The sequence below is a fragment of the Carassius carassius genome, chromosome 6 (genome assembly GCF_963082965.1).
Source record: "Carassius carassius chromosome 6, fCarCar2.1, whole genome shotgun sequence".
NCBI classification, from domain to species: domain Eukaryota; kingdom Metazoa; phylum Chordata; class Actinopteri; order Cypriniformes; family Cyprinidae; genus Carassius; species Carassius carassius.
Genome location: NC_081760.1, coordinates 33,956,019 through 33,977,421, shown reverse-complemented (window position 1 = coordinate 33,977,421; position 21,403 = coordinate 33,956,019). Strand labels below are relative to the sequence as shown.

The following is a 21,403-nucleotide window of genomic DNA, read 5'->3' as shown; positions in this document are numbered from 1 at the left end:
TTATAGGACGCAGATTTCGTCATGGATGGCTTTGAATGGAAGTAAAAGCAGATGCAGGGGAAATGGAAAGGAAAAAACGTGTCTGGGCTTCATGTAACAGTTTAATCTACCGGTACAGCAATGATGTCACATGATGGAGTGGTGACACTAATTAGTCATGGAGGATGTGTGGTAATGCATGCGAGTTAGCGGCCACTTTCCACACATGGGTACAAAATGGGAATCAAAAGTTTCAGGCAAAATTTTACTTCTTTTTCAACAAAGATTAAGAGAAACAAGGTGCATAAACTTCAGAAAATGTTCATACACTCAGGAGGTCAAGGTGTATATTATGCCCCTGCGCACTTACACATTCCTATAATCTGAAAATGTAATACACAAGCGCATGACGTCACAGTTCTCACAAATTCACGTTTGTGTAGTTGACACAGAAAGTTTGTTTCAAGTCCCCCAAACCAAGTAAATGAACAATCAAAATATGAAAGTTTATAATCTCTAATATCTAAAATAAAATAAAAAAATTAAATCATGCAATTCCTGGGAAGGGAATCCATGACCTGGGCATTGCTAGAACCATATAATAATGAAAGGTAAAAGTAAAAAAAATTTGTACAATAATGCTCACAGAATTGATTAGCTTAGTGGACAACTACAATTAAAAAAATAATAATAATAATTTTTATTCCCTTGTACCTTCCCACCACAATGTAGAAAAGGTGTCCAAATGGGTGTCACAATTTTATAAAATGTTCAATTTTTGTTCTAAAAGAGGAAAAAAATCGGGTGTTTGTCTGCAAAATAAGAATTTGGTAATAATTAGATATTTTGATAATTATTTTTGTTCTCTAATGGGAATATAGATATATTTAACATTTAAGACTTTGTTGTATGATTTATATTGGCAGATGCAGTCAAGACCTATGAACTGAAAAGGTTTGAGATATTAAAAAGACATTAACTGTTCTGTACGATCCAAGAATCTAGAGTTTGTATACTTAGAAATAAACGAACCTATATTTATTTGTCAGGAAAACACTTGCCGTCCTGACAAAGATGTGTGTACTGTCAACAACAACAACAAATATTTGTACTGCAATAATTCTTTCCCCATCACCTTTCAAAACAACTTCACTTACCCATCTTTATGTGTTAAGGATACTGTAATGATTTCCACATGACTTGTTGCATTTACCTTTATAGTGGTTTGCATTTTCAGCACTGGAGGGAAGGTCAAAAGGGCCGAGGCTCTTACTGCGGAGCGGCAAAGACAAGAACCAGGTGCTACCGAGAGCTGCTTCCCTGTCTGTCAGTATTAATAAGACACTGCTGAAGGGAAAAAACAGTTGGCTGAAACTTTTACAAACATCATTTATTATACACAGTTACGTGACTAACTGAATGCGATAAGGACAAAGATAAATTGGGGCACCCTTGTATTGAAATTGTTCTGGCACATTGAATAAAGATATAAGGCTTGTCTTGTGTCTCACACGAAATAATTCAAGTGATCCCACAGGAATTAAGGAAAACATTCACGTCATGTTCATATTGAAGTGCTACTCGCTCGTGTTGAAGGCCCCACTCGACGCGAAATCACAGATCGAACAAGATCTGGCAGAAAAACAGGACGGCTTGCACATTTGGATGTTTCATCTCCAAGCTGGAATCAAAGGAGAGGGTAGGGTATTCCTGAAAGAGTCTGGATTAACCCTAGGTGTCCCTCTTTCACAGGGGCACGACTGCATCTGGAGGCCAGCTGGCTCTCGGTGTGTATTTTCTGATATATATTTCGTTGACCTTGTACAGCAGTTGCACATGGCACTGTTTAACTGTGGGAACTAGGGAAAATGCACATTATGATCATTGATTTTCATATATTCATGTCTTCAACATGCATTTTGTTTGAGAGTACAGACTTTAAATATCAATTTAGCTGATATTTGGGATTTTCGGTGGAATGGTTTATTAAAGACGTTGAGGTAAAAAGGACAACGCTGTTAAACTTAAACAGGACAATTATGAATTCTAAAATGAAAAACGTCTACCTGATAGCCTTTCTATTGTACTACAATAAACACAAAAAGTCACAGAAATAAATACTACAAAAAAGCAGCTAAAGACAAAGTCAAATCATTTTAACAAAACACTACATTCAAACAAAGAAATATCAAAACACTATGGTTAGAAATGTTAAAGACTAGACAAAAGCTAAAGGACAAACTTCACAGATTATGCTGCTTTGCAAGCAAGCTCCTTAAACAACTGTCCAGATTTTAGAATAAACCATTGCATACAGGATATACTGTTGTCACCACACTTTGCTGAATAATCACTGAATAAAACATCAGGCTTTATTCTAATGATACCAACCATCACAATAAGTCTATACAGTCCCATCCAGGCACACATTTTGGCTTCACGGATTGCTCATTGCTCAGTGCATTAAGCTCTATCAACAGGTTGAAATTATGAAAAAAGATGTTTGCATTAACATACTGGCAATGTATTTTGCACTTATACGTTTATATGCACATCATTTATTTATCTAAATAATCACTTTTGCAATGGGACTACTGTTCTAGGTAGATAAACATCTGACTTACTGTCATAATTCTTCTATTTTGATATCCCTCCAAGCAAAAAGTCCTTTATTCTTCCACATATTGAGCAAAACCTTACTGACTTTTTGCTGTAAGGAACAAGTTAAAATGTATTCTGTTGTACTTATTTTGTAAATATGCCATAGATGCTGTCAACTGAGCAGACCATACATTAAAGCCAAAACAATGCTGTAAATGTAACAGTTTTTGATAAAAGCTCTTTAAGGCAAGTGTACAATTTTTAATTACACGTCATCTTTCATTCAACTGTAACAGTGACTTTGGAGTTTACAATAATAGAGATGGCATAGTTGCTAATAAAACAGTTTGGTTTTCTATCTTTATTGTGTTGAATACATAAAAGGTACCTTTCACAAGTTAACTTGCTTTATTTTTTTTAACCAAACATATAAAATGCTGCCATAAGACTCAGTACTATGAGACCTACAGTGATTTAATAAGGAACAACATCCAAAACAGTGCAAGAAGTCCTTTGGGTGGTCCCCGTGTTCAATCATTGTGTGTGTGTGTGTTTAGTTTTTTTACAAACCAAGATCTCCTCCTCCTCCTTCTTCTTTTCCCTTCTTTCACTGTAACAGAATTGCTTCCGCCTCTCTCCACACCTGGAAAAAGGCTTAGGCCTTCTCTAAAGACTGGTAGTATTCCTTGAGAACATTCCAGGCTTTGGGCACCATGAAGCCTTCCGGAGGGTTCTGGCCCTCGCGAGCCATCCTCCGCATGCGGGTTCCTGAGATGAAGTCATAGTCCTGGTGTCTGGGTAAAACAGGATGGCAGAGGGAACTTTAAAATGTGCACGGAAAAGGGACAGTATTACCCAATGTGATAAAAAAAAACAAAAAATGAAACAGAAACATAATCTCTGGGTTTGCGTCAGAGATAATAACTAGGTGTTGTACACTGCTCCTTTGTTTCGCTCTGGAGGAAACGATGCATTATAATCTGAAAAGAGCTCTATGATAAAATATGTTTTCTCAAGTGGCTCTTCAAGCCAATTAATTCCTGTCAACGGTGCAAAGATGACGAGGTAAACAGGCTGACATTCTTCAAGACAAAAATAAATTAGCAAGAAACAGAAATCTAAACTTCGGACCCATGTCATTAAATCCAAACTCATGGCTACACATTTTCATTTAAACAAATGATTTGAAAATAAACAGTGCGAATTGTCTGAAAAATAGAGCTAATTAGCCTCCAACTGCGTGAATAAACCTAGAATGCCTGTCTAAATACAATCCTCAACGGCTCCTACGGATTGAGTTTATTCGTTACGGATTAGTTGTTCTTCAATTAAGACGCAGACCTTATGAAAACAAATAGGCACAGCGCAATGAATTTATAAACGTACACTGTTGCACTACGCTTTCCCTATCGTGACCACGTTCATTAAACACTGTCATTTTTCAGTCTAGTCAAGCAGAGCATTTCATATGCACTTATAATGTGGAACGTTGAATAATGGATTTGAACAAACCTCTAGCATTTTGAGTCAGTCAAGTATTTTTTATGGCTGTTTTTATGGTATTGAAAGAGTGTTTAATAGGATAATTTTGTATTTTATATACGCTATGGTACAGAATTTTAAAACACTGCTGCTACCATTCAAAAGATGTTGTTTTTTTCCCAATACATTAATACTTCAATTCAGCGAGAATGAGTTACATTGATCAAAAATGACAGTAAAGACAGTCATAATATTTCTATTATAATAGTTTCTATTTCAAATAAATGCTGTTCTTTTTAACTTTCTATTTATCAAAGAATCATGAAAAAATGACTGTTTCCAAAAAAAAAACATTCGCCTAAGTAGCAAAACTGTTTTCAACACTAATAATAAGAAATTTTTCTTGAGCAGCAAATCAGCATTAAAATAATTTCTGAAGCATCACGTGACATTGAAGAGTGGAGTAATGATGCTGAAAATACAGCTTTACATCAAAGAAATACATTAGATTTGAAAATATATTCAAATAGAAAACAGATCATTTAAATTGTAATAGTAACCACCTAAAACACCATAGCAAAGACCTAACAGAACACCCTAGCAGCCTGCCTTGCAACACCCTAATAACCACCCGTAATTCTGTAGCAACCACCTATCAATGTCCTAACAAGCATTCAGAAGACCTTAGCAAGCATCTAATAGTAATATGATGCATCCTTCTATTGGATGGACCCCAAAAGTAGGGTTTATGGGAAATTATCACCATTCCACCTGGTAGTCACTTCAATGGGGTGAAGGGTTGGAACGCATAAACTCCATTGAGAACAGTTAATATGCATTTAAATGACAAACAGCTTGGACTGATTTGAGACATTATAGAGGAGGACTTTAAGGGGGATGGCTGGCAATTAGACTCAGCATCCATATTACTCTCGAATTTGACCAGGCCCAACACCCTGCTCCAGGAGCAGACAGAATGCCATAAATTTACTAAGGCGCCAAGCGGGGCCCTTTATAAGTCAGACGGAGTGCGAGTCTGCCACCCCAAACCCTCCGAACCCCCCCCCCCCAACCAATTGCTGGGGTTGCCGGGATGGAGATTCTTTTCTTTTTTTTTGCCCTCTTTAGATCTTGACAGATGAAACATCTATTTGAAGACCTATCTTTTTGTTGCTGTTGTTGCTCCACACAACCATATATGGTTTTGGGATGACCTGAGGGTGAGTAATTGATACGGTTTTTATTCTTTTGTGAGCTATTTCTCTAAACTCTGTGTGGGATGCGCATTAGCATAAAGACCATGCAATATTAAAAGCCCCTGTTGTTCTTCATGTCAATTTTACTCCATGTTGACATGCTGTATGGTCTTCATCAGGGATGACTGAAAAGCCTGTTAACTCGATAGCATTGGGCGCTATTAATTGCAAGACGAGATGCAGCAAAAAGGCATGATTTTCGTTAGTCATCTTCCGTAGCATTTGCACAGTGCTAGAGGAATAATGGCAGATCTCCAATTCTAAATGACTTCAAAGAACAGAGCAAAGCCGTAGAATTTGGTAAAAGCACACAACAACAAAACATTTCCTGTTATTCTTGGCAAAGCAGCTCGGAATCGAGGAAGCCTGACATGGAGAAAAGTTTGTACAGTGAAAGATTGTTTGAACATGTATAGAAAATGCATGCCTATGCATTCATGTTTACGAAGTAAATTCATGCCTTCAACAGTTGGTTTCAATTTACCACAACTGTCAATATGCCCAAGTCTCAAATTTAATGAAATTAGTTGCTTAAAGATGGTTGTCTTGCTCAATTTGTGTAGTTAATTTGTATTCATAAAAAGGAAGGCAAATTTAAAGGGGGAAAATATATAAACTTACTTTTTGGGGTCATAAAAATCCATGGCCTTCTTGACTTTATTGTAGGCTGCCACTTTGAAAGGGACGATTTCCAGTGATATGAGCCCAGGGGCCATGGTGAGAACTTTAGCCCCGTGGGAGGGCTCGTAGAGGTCTTTACCTGTGTCTGGGTGAGGCATTCCTGTGGGGTCACGGCCCACTATGTAAAAGTTGGCTCCAGCCACCATCCGGGCCCTACAGTGCCACTGGACCTGTTGGAAAAAGTTCAAATTTAATCTATTTTTACTATAAAACCAATTTAACTAAGTGTTAGTTAAACCAGTTCACTTCTGTGGAAAGATGAAAGTGAATGGGGATTGATTTATGGGGAAGTCGTGGCCTAATGGTTAGAGAGTCGGACTCCCAATCGAAAGGTTGTGAGTTCGAGTCCCGGGCCGGCAGGAATTGTGGGTGGGGGGAGTGCATGTACAGTTCTCTCTCCACCTTCAATACCACGACTTAGGTGCCCTTGAGCAAGGCATCGAACCCCCAACTGCTCCCCGGGTGCCGCAGCATAAATGGCTGCCCACTGCTCCGGGTGTGTGCTCACAGTGTGTGTGTGTGTTCACTGCTCTGTGTGTGTGCACTTCGGATGGGTTAAATGCAGAGCACAAATTCTGAGTATGGGTCACCATACTTGGCTGAATGTCACTTCACTTCCACTTTCATGAGTTGATGAGCTTTGTGCAAGAAAAAGGGTTAATATAAACCATTATTTGCTTAAAATCTTTCCTTCTGCCATAGCTCTCAAATGTCATTCACATTTGAATATTGTATTTGAATATGGCATAACAAAATGGTCTTGTAACTGAATGCATGCGAATGAGATTTGAGAGTACCTGCAACGGGAAGTTTTTCAGCATCTAAGCTCAATCTTGGTCTTTCAGACAAAACTGTTATGTGGCTTTAGAAGAATTGGAATGTAAAATACCAGTCAGAAAGATAAATACAGAAAAAACATTTGGTAAATCTTTTTTTTCTTTTCTTCTATGTTCTTCACAAAAGAAAGAAAGGTTTGGAACAATATGAGGCTGAATACACAGTGTGTGAAAGATTTCATTTTTTGATTAACAATCCAGGGCTTAAAATTAGCAGAACAATGATAATGTAAAACAAATGGATATCAAAGATTGTGTTCAATGGTACAGAGATAGTGACATAAAAAAAAAACAGACACCTCCTAAGCTAATTCTTTTCTGTGGAGTCAGCATGTCCCCTACTTCCTCCTCATAAGTCAATGAGTTCAACGAGTGCTTCCTCTGGGCTGCTTTTAGTCTCACAGACTCTGTCTGGTCCCAATAAATATTTTAATATCCTCGGCCACATGATTAAAGAACAAGAAACTTCAAAATAGCCATGGAACATTACACCAGCAACATCTTTTGTCAGAAAAATGCTCCCATTTGTGCTCGTTGTTTGTTTGTGTGTGTGTGTGTGTGTGTGTGTACGCATGGATTGTAGAGGGACTTCACTAGTCTCTAAAAAATTAGGTTCTGTTTACATCCACTTCAAGAGACACAAATCAATACCTACTGGAAAGCCCAAAGATGCGTGATGCCCTCAAGAAGAGACTGTCCCTATTGTCTTCAGTCTCTAGCACAGGTTAGGTAGAACGGATCAGAAATCCAGTGCACCACCGATGATTCATGAGGGAATGTGCCCTGCGCAAGCTTCCTCACCACTAACTTTCCATACAACAGTTTATTGGCTTCAATTATCATTATTTGTACAAAGCACATTTGACAGAGCTTCTTTGTCTAAATTATTGCATGTGTCGAACACTATGGAATTCCTAAAGTATGCAAGGATTCATCAAAATTTACATAATGATGATCCCAAAGGCTACAAGGATAAACTGAATCTGGTGTTTCAAAGTGAACAGCTACCAGCTGCAGTAAAATTATCTTGGGGGGATTTCAATATTCCTTTTTATATATGTTATGAACATAATATCCTTGATAGAGATGACTTGATAGTTAACTTAAATCAAGAAAATTTAATAAATCGAAATGACCAGCTGACCGAAAGTTATTATTTTAATGGAGTGCCTCAAGTGTCTGTTCTCAGTCCTTTTTCATTTTGCACTAACCTCAGTTGGGCCAGCATACATCATCGGTGAAGGGAATATGGCCACTATGGTGGAGTTGGGGTCAAGCAGTCCCTCCTCCAGCACGGCTGCATGCTGTTTCATGCGCCAGGCCAGTGGCACATCATCATCTTTGGTCCAGCCACCCAGCGGGTGAAGCAGAAGCACGGGTCGGCGGTAGCCACGTTCAATTAGACGCCGCTGTGTGTCCTGCATGAGCAGTGCATGGCCATTATGTACTGGGTTCCGGAGTTGAAATGCAAAAACAGCATCTTAAAATGAAAGAAGAGTGTTTAATATATCATAACTTGAACGCAAGTCTATGACAACACAATTAAATGTCTATGTGGCCTGCAACAGCTTGAGGGCAAGATGACTCTTAACTCACAATACACTAGTCAAAATTAGGGCAAAAGGAGCAACTACTGACTATAGCTCAATACCTGCGTTCATTTCTTTAAACTTCTGCTTGAGTTCGGTTGGTGTGAGCCTGTAACTATCCAGCCCGTCTTTCCAGTAGATCCGATCCAGCACCTGGAGATCTCCACCGACCAGCCAATCTCCGCTCTCCATCACCATCTGCCATAGGAAAGACCATCAGGAAAAACACAAACGATCTTCCAACATCATCTGTATAATATTGTTGGAAAAACTGCCACATTTTCCCTCTCTCTTTAAGGCATGAATGAAATAAGGAACCCTTCAGTTAAATGATGCATGCAAGACATGAAAGGCCATTTCACAACCCCACAGACTTTCATCTATTGATTTGACTTGACAGCAGCACTGGTGGCTCGAGAACTTTATTTGCAAGTATATGATCATATATAAAAGAAACTTGGAGAGGCCTAAAAGTGCTTCATCCAACTCTATTTTGCATTTGAAGACTGAATGCATGTGCAGCTGTCATTTGCTGGCTGCAGTATAGCAACAGTAGCAGCCGTTTATTTAATTTATGTTGCTGAGACTGGTGATTGAAAAACTCAACGAGCGATCTGTTGCCACTACTCGCATCTATACAGTCAATCAACTCTATTAGCTGTCATAGAAAATAACGTAGCACTGGTTGAGCACTCTAACCTAATTGCATTATCTGTGTTTTTTTTCTCCCTCATTAAAAGGGGTAATGTTCTCGAGTCTGTTTAACATCCCCCTGCACCAAAACTCGCAATGTGGATTCAGCTGTCAAGCTGACAGCCGAAATAAACAGGAAAAGTGTATTATTCTCACATAATAGAGGCCAGTTTTACAGTCCTGCTGATTGACATGCTTCAGCAGAGGGAGTTTAACACACATACAAGACATGGTGAAATAATGAGATGAACGATTCTACAATTTAAGTTTCATATACAAGAATTTTAAATACTTTTTAATTATTATATATTATAGTTAACTTTATGAATATTATAAAACTTTTCATTTGACATCAACCAAGATGAGTCAAAGTTCATGGACTGTGATAAGTCTAAAACTTATCAAGAGAACACCACTGAGCTTAACTACAAATAAAGAAAGTCAACTGCTAGTTTCTTTACTGTGTGCAATTTCTTTCTTTGGTCTGTGGATGGGTTTATTTGTGACCGTAGGCAAGTAGACAGACAGGGCCATTCCAGAGTCCGAATGCTCTCTGTTGGCGCCTATTAGTGCGAGCTGGATCAGAGCGGAGCCATTAAAGTCCACCTAAGCCCACAATCCCTACTTACAGATGGAAACAATTGTTCAGTATTTATTCTGCAAGATTTGTAAGAGGAAGGTGAGGGGAGAGGAGGGGAGGAGAGCGCCACTTGCCTAAACACGGTTTAAATAGAACGCAGGGTGAGAAATCCAACTAAAACACATGTGTGATATGAAGGAGGTCGAAAAATAAAGAGATTGCTAAAGCGAAGCCTGAGCAAAGATGAGGGGGAATGGGACCTTGTTTCCCTAGAGCCACTACGAGGGCATCGTGGCTCTGTCTTCAGTTAGAGTGCAGTCCAAGGAAAGCTTGGCAATGTGACCACACAAAGACCTATTAAAGCATCAGGTTAGCTGTTTCTTGCTATATATATCCATGACTTTACCTTCAAAAATGGGACAGAAGTGGAAAGTCTTTTCTTTTAAACACAATTACAGATACAAACAAAATGCAATTTTAGAAGAAAATGTCCCTGGGAAAACTCACTGTCATTATGTCCCTTCTTAAAAGTTCTTTAAGACCGTTTTTTTCCACTAGTCAGGTGAAAACATTAGATTTAAGCTGTAATGTCTTTAGCACAATAATATTTGCTCGCAATGAAGTGACCGAGAAATTATTCCCCTAAAGAGTTCTCTGTCCCAGACAGGTGAAAAATGATGCATTAATGGATCATGCTGCTGAATCACTGTGATTCTGCTTTCTTATTAACATGTATGTAGTCTAAACAGTGCTCTCATTTACAGCATTCTTATAATCGGGACTTTCCAGGTGCTTTGTGAGTCAGAAAGAAAGAAATGGGACGGAGTTAATAACAAATATTAGATACAGGACGATGTTAATCATTTCCAACTGCTTACATAAGCTGATAGAAATACTTTATCAGAAATTTTACCCAAACCAGCATCAAGTCTATGGTTAGGTTTAAATTTTTGTGGTGACAAAAGCACACTGAAATCTATTGTGTCAAAAATCCAGCTCCACACTGTTGTATAGGTGCATTCACTTCATGCGAGAATTACCGTAATTAACCCTATAGTGCTGTTCGGTTAATTGTTGACTGGAAAATGTTATGCTTTGGTTTTTTCTATTTTTTTTTACTTCATCAAAATGGTACGAACCTTGGAAAATGTTTTGCCACTTTTATACTTCTAATTCATGACCACTGTTTTGTTTTGCACTCTCCACTGTACTTCTATGTTCGCCTATGTCCTACATGTGGAGCACTTTTTATGATGGATGGATGCACTTTAATTTGCTTCAAAATCTTGATCACCATTCATGGCCATTGTAAAGTTTGGAAGAGTCTTTTTTTATATAACTATAATTACTCCAACTCATTTTGCATTAATAGTGTTGAAATTCAAATGCATAATTCCAAGTTCAAAGAAAGAGTTGCTCAGAGAAAAGTAGTTAGTAAAAGTAATTAATTAATTACAATCTAGTGATTATGATCAATCAAATATGTTCTAAATGACTGTGATTGTGTCAGGTCATGCAGAACTTTCACTTTCGCTAGGAAACTATGTTAGTAATCTATTAATCATATGTGTTTTGTCAATATTGACCCCCCCCCTGACCTTGATGTATGGATGATCCTTGCATGTGGTGCCCCACTGCCGGGCACAACGCTCTTCCTTGCGGTGCTCATAGAACTCCGGGTTTCGGAGTACTGCGACCCTCCGACCACCGTAGGCTAGCGCGAATGCAGTGTTGCCGTCTAGACGCTCCTTATCGGCGCTTGAGATGGGGAGGACCACCGGCACCGACAGGTTAATAACCCCACCTATGACCAGAGGACAGATACATCAACCAGACTGTGGCTTCGAAAAATCAACAGCTTTAAAAAGACTAAAAAGGAATAGCTAAGGATCTAAGAGTCAAGATAAGTAAAAGTGGTGAGTTTTCGAAGAACGTAAGAGGTCCAGCACCTTGATTAAAGCAATATGAGCTTTTAAAATCCATTTTCAGGATGAAACACACATCATAGCAGACACAGCTGTTTTCTATAAGAAAGAGTCCTGCGAGCATCCCATTTCAGCTCAATCTAAATTAAACTAGTATCAGGCAACACATGCACAAATCTGTCCGTTTCATAAAGATGGCAGTCCGGTCCAACATATGTCCAACATAAGTCAAAACAATAAAACAAGGTGTGATGTGCAGTAATCAAGTCTAATCATGCTGGTGATGTAATGCATGAACACCTAATGATTTCCCTTGCTGTATTTCTGTCACATCCAAACTCAAACATCTACTAGGCCCACTTTTTTTTATCTTAATAGGTGTGTGTGAGTGTGAATGCATACCTTGTACAGTAATTTGAATACTAGGCAAGACAACACACAGCAGAGTGTTATGAGGCCATAAAACTAAATGGACACTTTTTGGAAACTCGAGTCTGGTGTGGAAAATTGCTGTAATTACCCAGTTATATAAATGTGCATTATGGCTTAAAAATCCATTCGCACATTTGTCGTTCTTGTAATCAAAAAGGTGCCGACTTTTTATTTCACACGCTCGGGTTTCTGAAAATCCCAAACTGTCTTGAGAGCATGCGATCAACATAACCCAAGCCGCCATTGAAACTGTAATAGCTCTTTTATTTCGACCACTAATTACCGTTTAAAATCCACTTGCAGAGCCTTTAGATTCCCTCAGTTAAATAAAATGTATTTTGCGATTGTCTCCCGTTCCAAGATGTTCTCCTGGTTTTGCCCAGAAATGTGAAATATTAGTAGATTATTTGTTGATTCAGAAACACTTTAGTATAGGGACCAATTCTCACTATTTAGTTGCGTATTAGCATGCATATTACTAGCATATTGGCTGTTTATTAGTACTTATAAAGCACAAATGAATGTCTTATTATGCATGACCATATTCTATATCCTTAATCCTACCCAATACCTAAACTTAGCAACTACATTATTAACTATTAATAAGCAGTGATTAGGAGTTTATTGAGGCAAAACTCATAGTTAATAGTGAGAACTGGACTTTAAAATAAAGTGTGACCATAGATTTTAGTTCACCACCTGACGTTGGGGACCAGTCAAGTTATTTGTTTTTCATTTATTAAATGTGCACAATATTTTTTACAATTTGTTTTCACTCACACTGTCATCATGGGTTGCTAATTGTCAATTTAAATGATTCCGTAAATCAAAAAAAAGTGTAAAAGGTGAAGTAGATGATTTCTAAAAGCACTTTGCACAAAAAATTGCACTGTCGAACGTTGCCATCTAGTGGTACATTTAGAAAACACAACGCATGAAAAAGATCCATGCGAGACAGTATGATATGAGAAGACATTTTAGCATAAGATCATGTTTACCGTCAAGAAGACAGTTGAAGTGAAGACACTGCAGGTACTCGCTCTCCCTCATGAAGCCATTCAGAGGAGTGGCCCAGCCCTCAGCGAGCACCTGAACCCACTGCATGTCCACCTAACACCCCAACACAGAACAGACATTCCCTGTTAGGATGTACGCAAGTCATAATGGGTCGGCAAACCATCCGCAGGAGTTTCAGATCTGAATTTGAGGCGGGAAGATACCTTAGTGATCTCCACTGCTGGAAGAGTCTCTGCATCCGCCTTTGCCAAGTCCAGCTGGTTCTCCTGCACATAGAGCTCCTTGACCTCATAGGATGCGTCCACTGGAACTATGTCCTGCAAACGGTCAAAACACACAGACATCACTGTCATTTATATCCAAGAAAAGGATTAGATGAAAAGAGAAGATGCACTGCTAAGCCAACTTGCAACTTTTACTACTAGAATCAGTGTTAAAGTAAAACTGTGACCTTGTGTTAATTAAATAAGGATGCCAACGAATAGTGCATTAACAAATACCCCTATATTTTCATGTAATATTCAAAATATGATGTTTAAATGCATAAAGGCATCAGAATAAATAATTTTTTTACAATTACAATTATTGTGTTTTAACCACAGACATGCATCAATTTAGCCATGAGTTTCCATTGCTAAATAATACATTTGTTTCTTGTTTCTTGAGCACCAAATGAGACTCTGAAGACTGGAGTAAAAATTCACCTTCACCATCACAGGAATAAATCACATTTTAAAATAGAAAACAGTTATTATTATAGTTATTTCCTCTCAGTGGACTTTATGAATAAGGTTTACACATGCAACAAATTTCCAATTGAAACAGGGGTGACAAATGGCCAATCACATTGCAGCATTTACATGACTTCATCATACTAATAATACATTTGCAAGATTCAGATTCATATTAGAATATTAATGTGCACATAACATACTCATTGATGCGACAAACACTTCTGTGGCAAGTGCTGTTTTACTGCTTGCAACCGGTCATTTGAAATGTGCATTATCGCTGCCTGAGGCTCAGACTGAATTCACTTTAACATGAATATATGGAATGAACTGACTCTCTCCTGCAGGAGGTCCAGGAGCTGCTGGATGCACTCGTTCACACTGCAAGAATCCGTCTTCAGAACCAGTTCAGGAGCTTCTGGCTTCTCATACTCAGAGTCTATTCCTGTGAACCCTGAGAACACAATCCATTCATCAGCGGAAACATATATATTTACTGGAAACATTTCAGTACTTAGTAGCGCTGAAATGATTTGGTGTTTTCCACCACCATATAAAGCAACTCAGATGTGTTGTGCATGTATCAGTTAACATGTGCATGAGAAAAAGACCCTTACTGCAATATATGTCAATCATTCTCTTCACAAGATGATAGCAACTTTCACATTTGCATCTTTCCTGTATCGCTCTTCACCTGATTCACTCTTACTTAATCTGCAGCTCCACAGCAAAAGAAATTAAATATAACAAAAACAGCAGGAAACACTGAGTCACTGTCATTTACCAAGAATCTACTACTTACCAAGAATCATCTCAATCTCTTCAGGAAGCCAAGAGAGTTGTGAAAGTCAGTCACCACTGGTTTGCTAAGAAAGTTTTGTGTGGCCTCTCAGAAACCTTTAGCTTACTCTCAAACCACTCACACTGCTAATAACACAAACGTGTTCCCCAAGATGGCCACTGTCGCCACTTTTTATCCATTTTTCAAAAGTCTAACAATTCTTCTCCTAGTATTTTTCGTCTTCACTGCCTCAAAACATTCCAAGGCCCTTATCTCGTCTCATTTAATCATTTCACATATTTCTGCACAAGCAGGTCACAAGTTAAGAGAATAATTTGGGCTTGTTGTCACAGCACTTCAGGACTGTCTGACCATTTAGAGATTAAATGTGAGCCATAAAACACAGTGTATCTACATCAGAAGTGACTGAAAATAAGATATATTTTTGCACTACACACACACACACACACACAAACACACACACAGGGGTGTACATACCGTAAGTTTTTTCAGTCTGGTTCTCATGAGAGCACCTGGAGATTTGGTTTAGTTCTCACACTGCACACAGTGTGACCCATTAAATATAACTATAATGTCTAAAATAATTAATAACAGTAATAATACTATTATTGCACTTTATTTAGATTTCTTTAAGTAAAATAATAAACAAAATTATACATAAAGTTTGATAATATGTGACCCTGGATTTATAACAATAGCCAAAAAACATTGTATGGATCAAAATTATTGATTTTTGTTTTAGGCCAAAACTCATTAGGATATTAAGTAAAGATCATGTTACATGAAGATATTTAGTAAATTTCTGATTAGTAATATTAATATTAATACTAAGAACTTAATTTTGACTACTTTAAAGGCAATTTTCTCAATATTTTGCACCCTCAGATTCCAGATTTTCAAATAGTTGTATCTCGGCCAAATATTGTCCTATCATAACAAACCATACATCAGTGGAAAGCTTACTTCTTCAGCTTTTTTAGATTATGTATTAATCTTAATTTAATAAAACTGATCCTTATGACGGGTTTTGTGGTCCAGGGTCATATATTATATGAAAAGAAATGAGTGTTCAATTAAAATACAGTTTTATATTTAAAGGCGCAATATGTAATTTTTCTGCTTTAAAAATAGCAGATATCACTATATCTATGTTATATATATTTTTTTGTTGTGTACTTACATTATCCCGACAGTTTCCACGAACTTTCAAATCCGGAGAAAATTATAGTTTAATTAGAAGACACGGCACGTTTCTTTATTTCCGTTTTGTCGCCCGTCTATGGCGTCATATAAACTTTGACCCCTCTAGTTTATCTAACTTCCTGCGGAACCGCCAAATACAAAGGTGAACAGAAGCAAAGACGAGACGAAGAAGAAAAAGTAGTAGCTAGCCTTGATCGAGACTATTATATTTTATATTGATATTGTTTATATTTGTATTTATACATCAATCAATAACTTAGTTATGGATCATGATTATGCTTTGCCTGCACGTTCTGTGAAGCGCAAACGTACGGGTGAAATAAATGACCTGAGAAGGTTTTGGGACGAAGAAGAAACGAGACACGGGTAAATATTGGAGTTGCATTTCCAAGATAGAGAGAGCTTCGTGACAAGCTGAAACTACAGAGAGATGCTTGCATTCTAATAAACAGGTATGCATCCATTCAGCTAACTAACGTTATATCTATCCGTATATTTTGTGAAACGATGATGTCTTGTGTAAAACGCAGACAGACTAGCTCTCATGTAGAGTATAATGTAAATCTACATGTGTTCTATATCTAGCTGGATAAAGTAGCTTCAAATGCAGTTCACTATCTTGTTCGATATCATAGTATAAACGTAGCCTAGTTATAATTATTAACGAAAGGCAACCGTGTTTTTTTTTTTACATATATTACTACTAGCTAGATGGAATATTGATTTGATAGGGGTCTGATAATTCATATATCTCTCCGTTCGAAAATACGTGATTGTCAAAATACTAATACTAAATACAGCAGCTGCTGCTGCTGTAGGTGACATAGAGGGAGACCGCCGACAGACCAGGCTCTTGTCTTCATGACAACAATATCTATACTTCATGTTGAACATAAATATAAAGCCTACTGATAAAGGACACCGTCAACAGTATTGACGGCAAAATAGACGATGTTTGACAGGTGCAATATTTGAAAATCGATAATTATTTATTTATTTTTTAAATTACATTTGTATCTGAATTTATGTCAACCTATAGACTTTCAAACATCAAAATGTCATGAATTAATATGTATTTGTGTACAAAATTACATATAAACATATTTTCCTATTATATTTTGCCTGGAAACGCTTCCAACACGCGTGCGTGTCACGTGAAAAATAGGCGTCGCTCTAGCAAGCACGCGTTTTCCGCGCGGCTCGAGCCGCGCCTGAGACGCGCGGCTCACGCAGGCAGTCTGCAAGCTCTAACCTGTTAACATGGGAGCCGAATTAAAAACTGACACGCCACGCAACTGAGACGCTTGCGCCACGCATCCAGTGTGTCGCCGGCCTCAGTTAAAATGAGTGAGGAATGTGGGGAGCGACAGAGCGCGTGTTCCAATGAACAACAACTCCCATGAGCCTACGCTCTTTCCCCACGTCATCAAAGTACGTCTCATGTTATTATTTTGATTGAGTGACCCCTGGTGGCCAAAAATTCCATACTGCACGTTTAAATGTTTATATTTGTGCATGTGTGTGTGTATATACAGATCTACATAATTGTCTTACCTCTGATTTCTCCAGCTCTGGCTCTCTTATAGAGCCCCTTCACATCTCTCTGCTCACACACATCCAGAGGAGCATCTACAAACACCTCAAAGAATGGAAGGCCAGCAGCTTCATGGATCTTCCTTGCATTCAGGCGGTCCTGTGGACATGCAGCAAAGAATGGATTTTTATCATTGTAGGTTGGTTCTGTCCACTAAGACACATTTATATGCAAACATGTGGTAAAATTGATTTTTGCATCCAATGTCACTTTTAATTACATAAAATAAGAATTTCATCTTACTTTTTGACCATTTAAATATTTATCAAATATCTTCAAAAAAAAAAAAGAAAGAATATTTTTGCTTAGTTTGGGTGTTTTTCTTTTCTTCCTTGAGTTTGAGTTCAGTATTCTCCTAATTTATACTCTATGAGCCATAAAAGCCTGATGTATCAAATATAATAGAAAACATACAAACATATGCATATTTGATTTAAAAAAGGTTCAATAAAATCTTCCATTTTCTAAAACATAAAATAGCCTTTTCTGATTATTATTTCATATGTCAGGCTTTACAGGGTTAAGAAGTGTTATGCACACACATCCGCACAGCTCTGTTTGTTTCTCACCCTGCTGTATGGGGAAATGAAGCTGGCAATGCACACAAGACCAGCATCAGCAAACAGTTTAGCCACTTCTGCAATACGACGAATGTTCTCCTCGCGGTCTTCAGGACTGAAGCCCAGGTTCTTATTGAGGCCCTGCCTGATGTTATCTCCATCCAGAGTGTAGCAGGGGATGCCATGACACACCAGATACTCCTCCAGAGCCATGCTGACCGTTGTCTTACCCGCACCAGACAACCCTGAGGATGCAGAACAAATAGGTCAGGAGATTTAAAGAAAATTTTAGATACAACCATGGAAACATAACCAAATAACAGAAGAGGGGTTGTCAGAGCACCTGTCAGCCACACCGTGCATCCTCGAAATCCTCCTCTAGTGCCGACTACCTGGCCACGCTTATTTCTGCTCACATGATGGGCTTGATACGTCACATTGGTGGCTCTTTGCATTCCCTGCACAAATTCCAGGAAACATATTTATGTCACATTCATTTAATCTGTCTCATTTCTGAAAACGACCTCCTGTTTGACTGTCTTAAGTGAAACACTTAAAGATAGTGTTTCCAGTTCAATTTTCAGTTCAGTTTTGTTGTATTGTATTGCATACTGCATATTATGAATGTCTCTTGGTGTCATATTGTTTTAAATGGTTATTATTTTTAATTATAGATAGATAGATAGATAGATAGATAGATAGATAGATAGATAGATATGCACATACAAATGTAAAACACACAGACACACACTTTTTAAAACCATAATACATTCACCAAACAAATTGTGGTATCATGGTACAATGTCCAAGTAAGCATGGTCATTTTTATTGATAATATTCAAAGATGCACATGTCTACAAAAACACTGAATGTACTACCATGGATATAGAATGTGGTACTGAATGATTACCATATCTTTGTACCATAATACTCCAAAGAATACCATGGTACACGTCCTAGAAGCCATGTATCGTAGTAAACGTCCAAAAAGTGATGATAGTCGTACTTGTGCTGCTCAGAAATGCTGTATAGGTGGTCAGCACACTAGATTTTAAGGAACAGGCAAAATGTACGCATAAAATGATTATATTACGTATCTTTTGCATGAATTTATCACAACTAAGGACCTCTATTACAGGAATGATTATTCTGGACTTCGCTTATATTATCAGTTGAAACAAGATGGGTCAGATTCATCATAAACAAAAACACCATATTACTGTAACTGTACCACATTAGTAATGCCAAACATCCCTCAACAATAATTCAGCCGTTACTCACCCAGCTCTCAGGCGCGTTACTCAGTTTCTGCTTCTTACTCGAGTTACCAGATGTCTCCATTCTGAGCTGATTAATTCACACTTTATAGATAAACAAAGAAATTGTACTATAAATATTCGCTGGAGATGTTTAAATGAAGTGCCAGGTCCACTGTGTGGAAAGGTTTACAGACTGCGGCACGGGAAGTGATGGAGTCCCGCAAAGTCCCGCCTCTAACGCGTCGAGTCTCCGCCTACTAGACAATCGGATTGGTCGGAATGACATCAAAGCCCATCGATTGGACAATTCAGAAGTCGTTCACATAGCCGTGGAAACCAACGCAAACAAGCATCAGGTCAAGGGAGGGACATGCAGGGGGGCAGGGTTTCATATTTTTTTGAAGCACCCCTGGGCGCCGCCATTGACTAGCGGACCCCCACCTGCTGTAAGCATTCCATTGTCATCAAGCTCAGTTTGAGTCTGCGCAGTACGCCCGACCCCCAGGAAGTGCTTGCTTCTAATTGACTTCATTTTTCTCCGTTGAATCCAAGGGGGTCGCTGTGTCCATTTCTTTTACTGTCTATGGGGACATGACGTGCAGGGGAAAAAATAGCATAGCCAATCATATTCTGTTTTATATTTTGCTGTGTATAGATACCTGTATATATCCCTTTAGGCTGTTTGTTTCTAATTTGTGTGGGTCCCACTGTCCCAATAAAAAACCCTTTTTTATGAACAAAACCAAATTTAAGGCAACCATCTCTTTTACATTTTTATATTTTTTAAATATTACTGCTGATATATGTATGTATTTTAGTTAAAATTAGCTTGTATTGTATTCTTTATTCAAAGTGTCACTGTTTGTGCATTGTTATTCACTGCATATTATAAATTTAAACAATGTATATATCTGTTAAAATGTATATATTTTACAATTCTAGTAGTGTTTTGCAGCTACATACTTATAAGTGTACTTAGTCTAGACCTGCTATGAAGTATATAAAAACATTTTGGCACTTATACAAAAGTAGTATAAAAAGTATAGAATTAACTTTAATTCACCTGCCATGTAGTGCTTTCATTTTTATTAGAGACATATAACAATTATTGCTACATGTGTGACTGCATCCTATAATTACTATTAATTAATAATATTGATAGTTCATCATCTAGCTGACTACGTCTTGTATTATTATTATTTTTATTTTTCTAAAATCCTGTCAAACGTGCACAAACTACTAGCTACTACTAAATATTGTAGAAACATAATTTTCTGTAAAGTTGCTTTGTAACGATTTGTATTGTAAAAAGCGCTATACAAATAAACTTGAATTTAATTGAATTGAACATGCTTCATAGTGGTACAACACAAAAGGATATGCAAAACAATAATCGTTTGTCTACACTCACTGCACCCCCACATTGATGCCGACAGCACAACATTTATTGGTAACTTAGAGTGAATGCCACTGACATTGGCATTACATTTTGGATGTTTTTGGGGGGTTCAGAATGGTGTAACCGTGTATAGTACTTTATTTATTGTGGCTTTTTGGGCTTACCTGTGAAATAGCACACATGAATTTTAGTTAGATAAAACTTCAGAACTACCTTTGATAAATTCATAATTTTAGCATAGGTTTAGCTTCAACATTAAGAATAAAGAAGGTCAAAATATTAATGTAAAATCATTAAACAATAATGTTTAAACATATATTGTCTGAATTATATGGCTGTGAATTGAGAAAAACCAGTGCAACAATCAGTCCAAGAGCAACCGTATGCAAATGATGCAAAGATCCTGTCAACATGCCTTTTATTTATTAAACCAGCTCTTGTGGAGCCTCACAAATAGTGAAATCACCTGAGGCGCTGACTAAAATCAGTGGTTCTGACATTCACAATCATAAATCAGTGGAGATACCTAATGTATGTGTCTATAGCTGTGTGAATTGTACAAGAATACTGTAAATATTATGCTTTAAGCTTGTCAAAGTCATCAAGTCTAAAGTCAAAGTATAGGTTTTTAGGCCTATAAGTCAAATATAGCCTACTACAGGCAGTACCTATTGACATGTTTTACAAACACCACAGAAAGTAATTAACTTTAGAATAAAATTTAATACTAATAAGTACCAGGCATAATTAGTAAAGCATGATATCAATCACCAAATTAACAGAT

General features: G+C 37.6%; 1 protein-coding gene across 3 annotated transcripts; it reads right to left on the bottom strand.

Moving 5' to 3' along the window:
* Positions 1–2,826: 2,826 nt before the first annotated feature.
* Positions 2,827–19,422, bottom strand: LOC132142704 (bifunctional 3'-phosphoadenosine 5'-phosphosulfate synthase 1-like). Of its 3 annotated transcripts, XM_059552772.1 has the most exons (13): positions 19,243–19,381; positions 18,872–19,005; positions 18,305–18,419; positions 17,971–18,206; positions 17,362–17,500; positions 14,138–14,256; positions 13,275–13,388; positions 13,053–13,164; positions 11,296–11,501; positions 8,487–8,622; positions 8,047–8,315; positions 5,940–6,169; positions 2,827–3,374 (listed from the first exon to the last, which is right to left on the bottom strand). In XM_059552772.1, the coding sequence occupies exons 2-13, from the start codon at positions 18,926–18,928 to the stop codon at positions 3,236–3,238; spliced, it is 1,872 nt and encodes a 623-aa protein (XP_059408755.1). In that variant the 5' UTR covers positions 18,929–19,005; positions 19,243–19,381; the 3' UTR covers positions 2,827–3,235. The 3 variants fall into 3 exon arrangements, with proteins under 3 accessions (XP_059408755.1, XP_059408752.1, XP_059408753.1); XM_059552769.1 differs by lacking the exon at positions 18,872–19,005 and having other exon boundaries at positions 19,243–19,422; XM_059552770.1 differs by lacking the exon at positions 19,243–19,381 and having other exon boundaries at positions 18,872–19,236.
* Between the last annotated feature and the right edge of the window lie 1,981 nt (positions 19,423–21,403).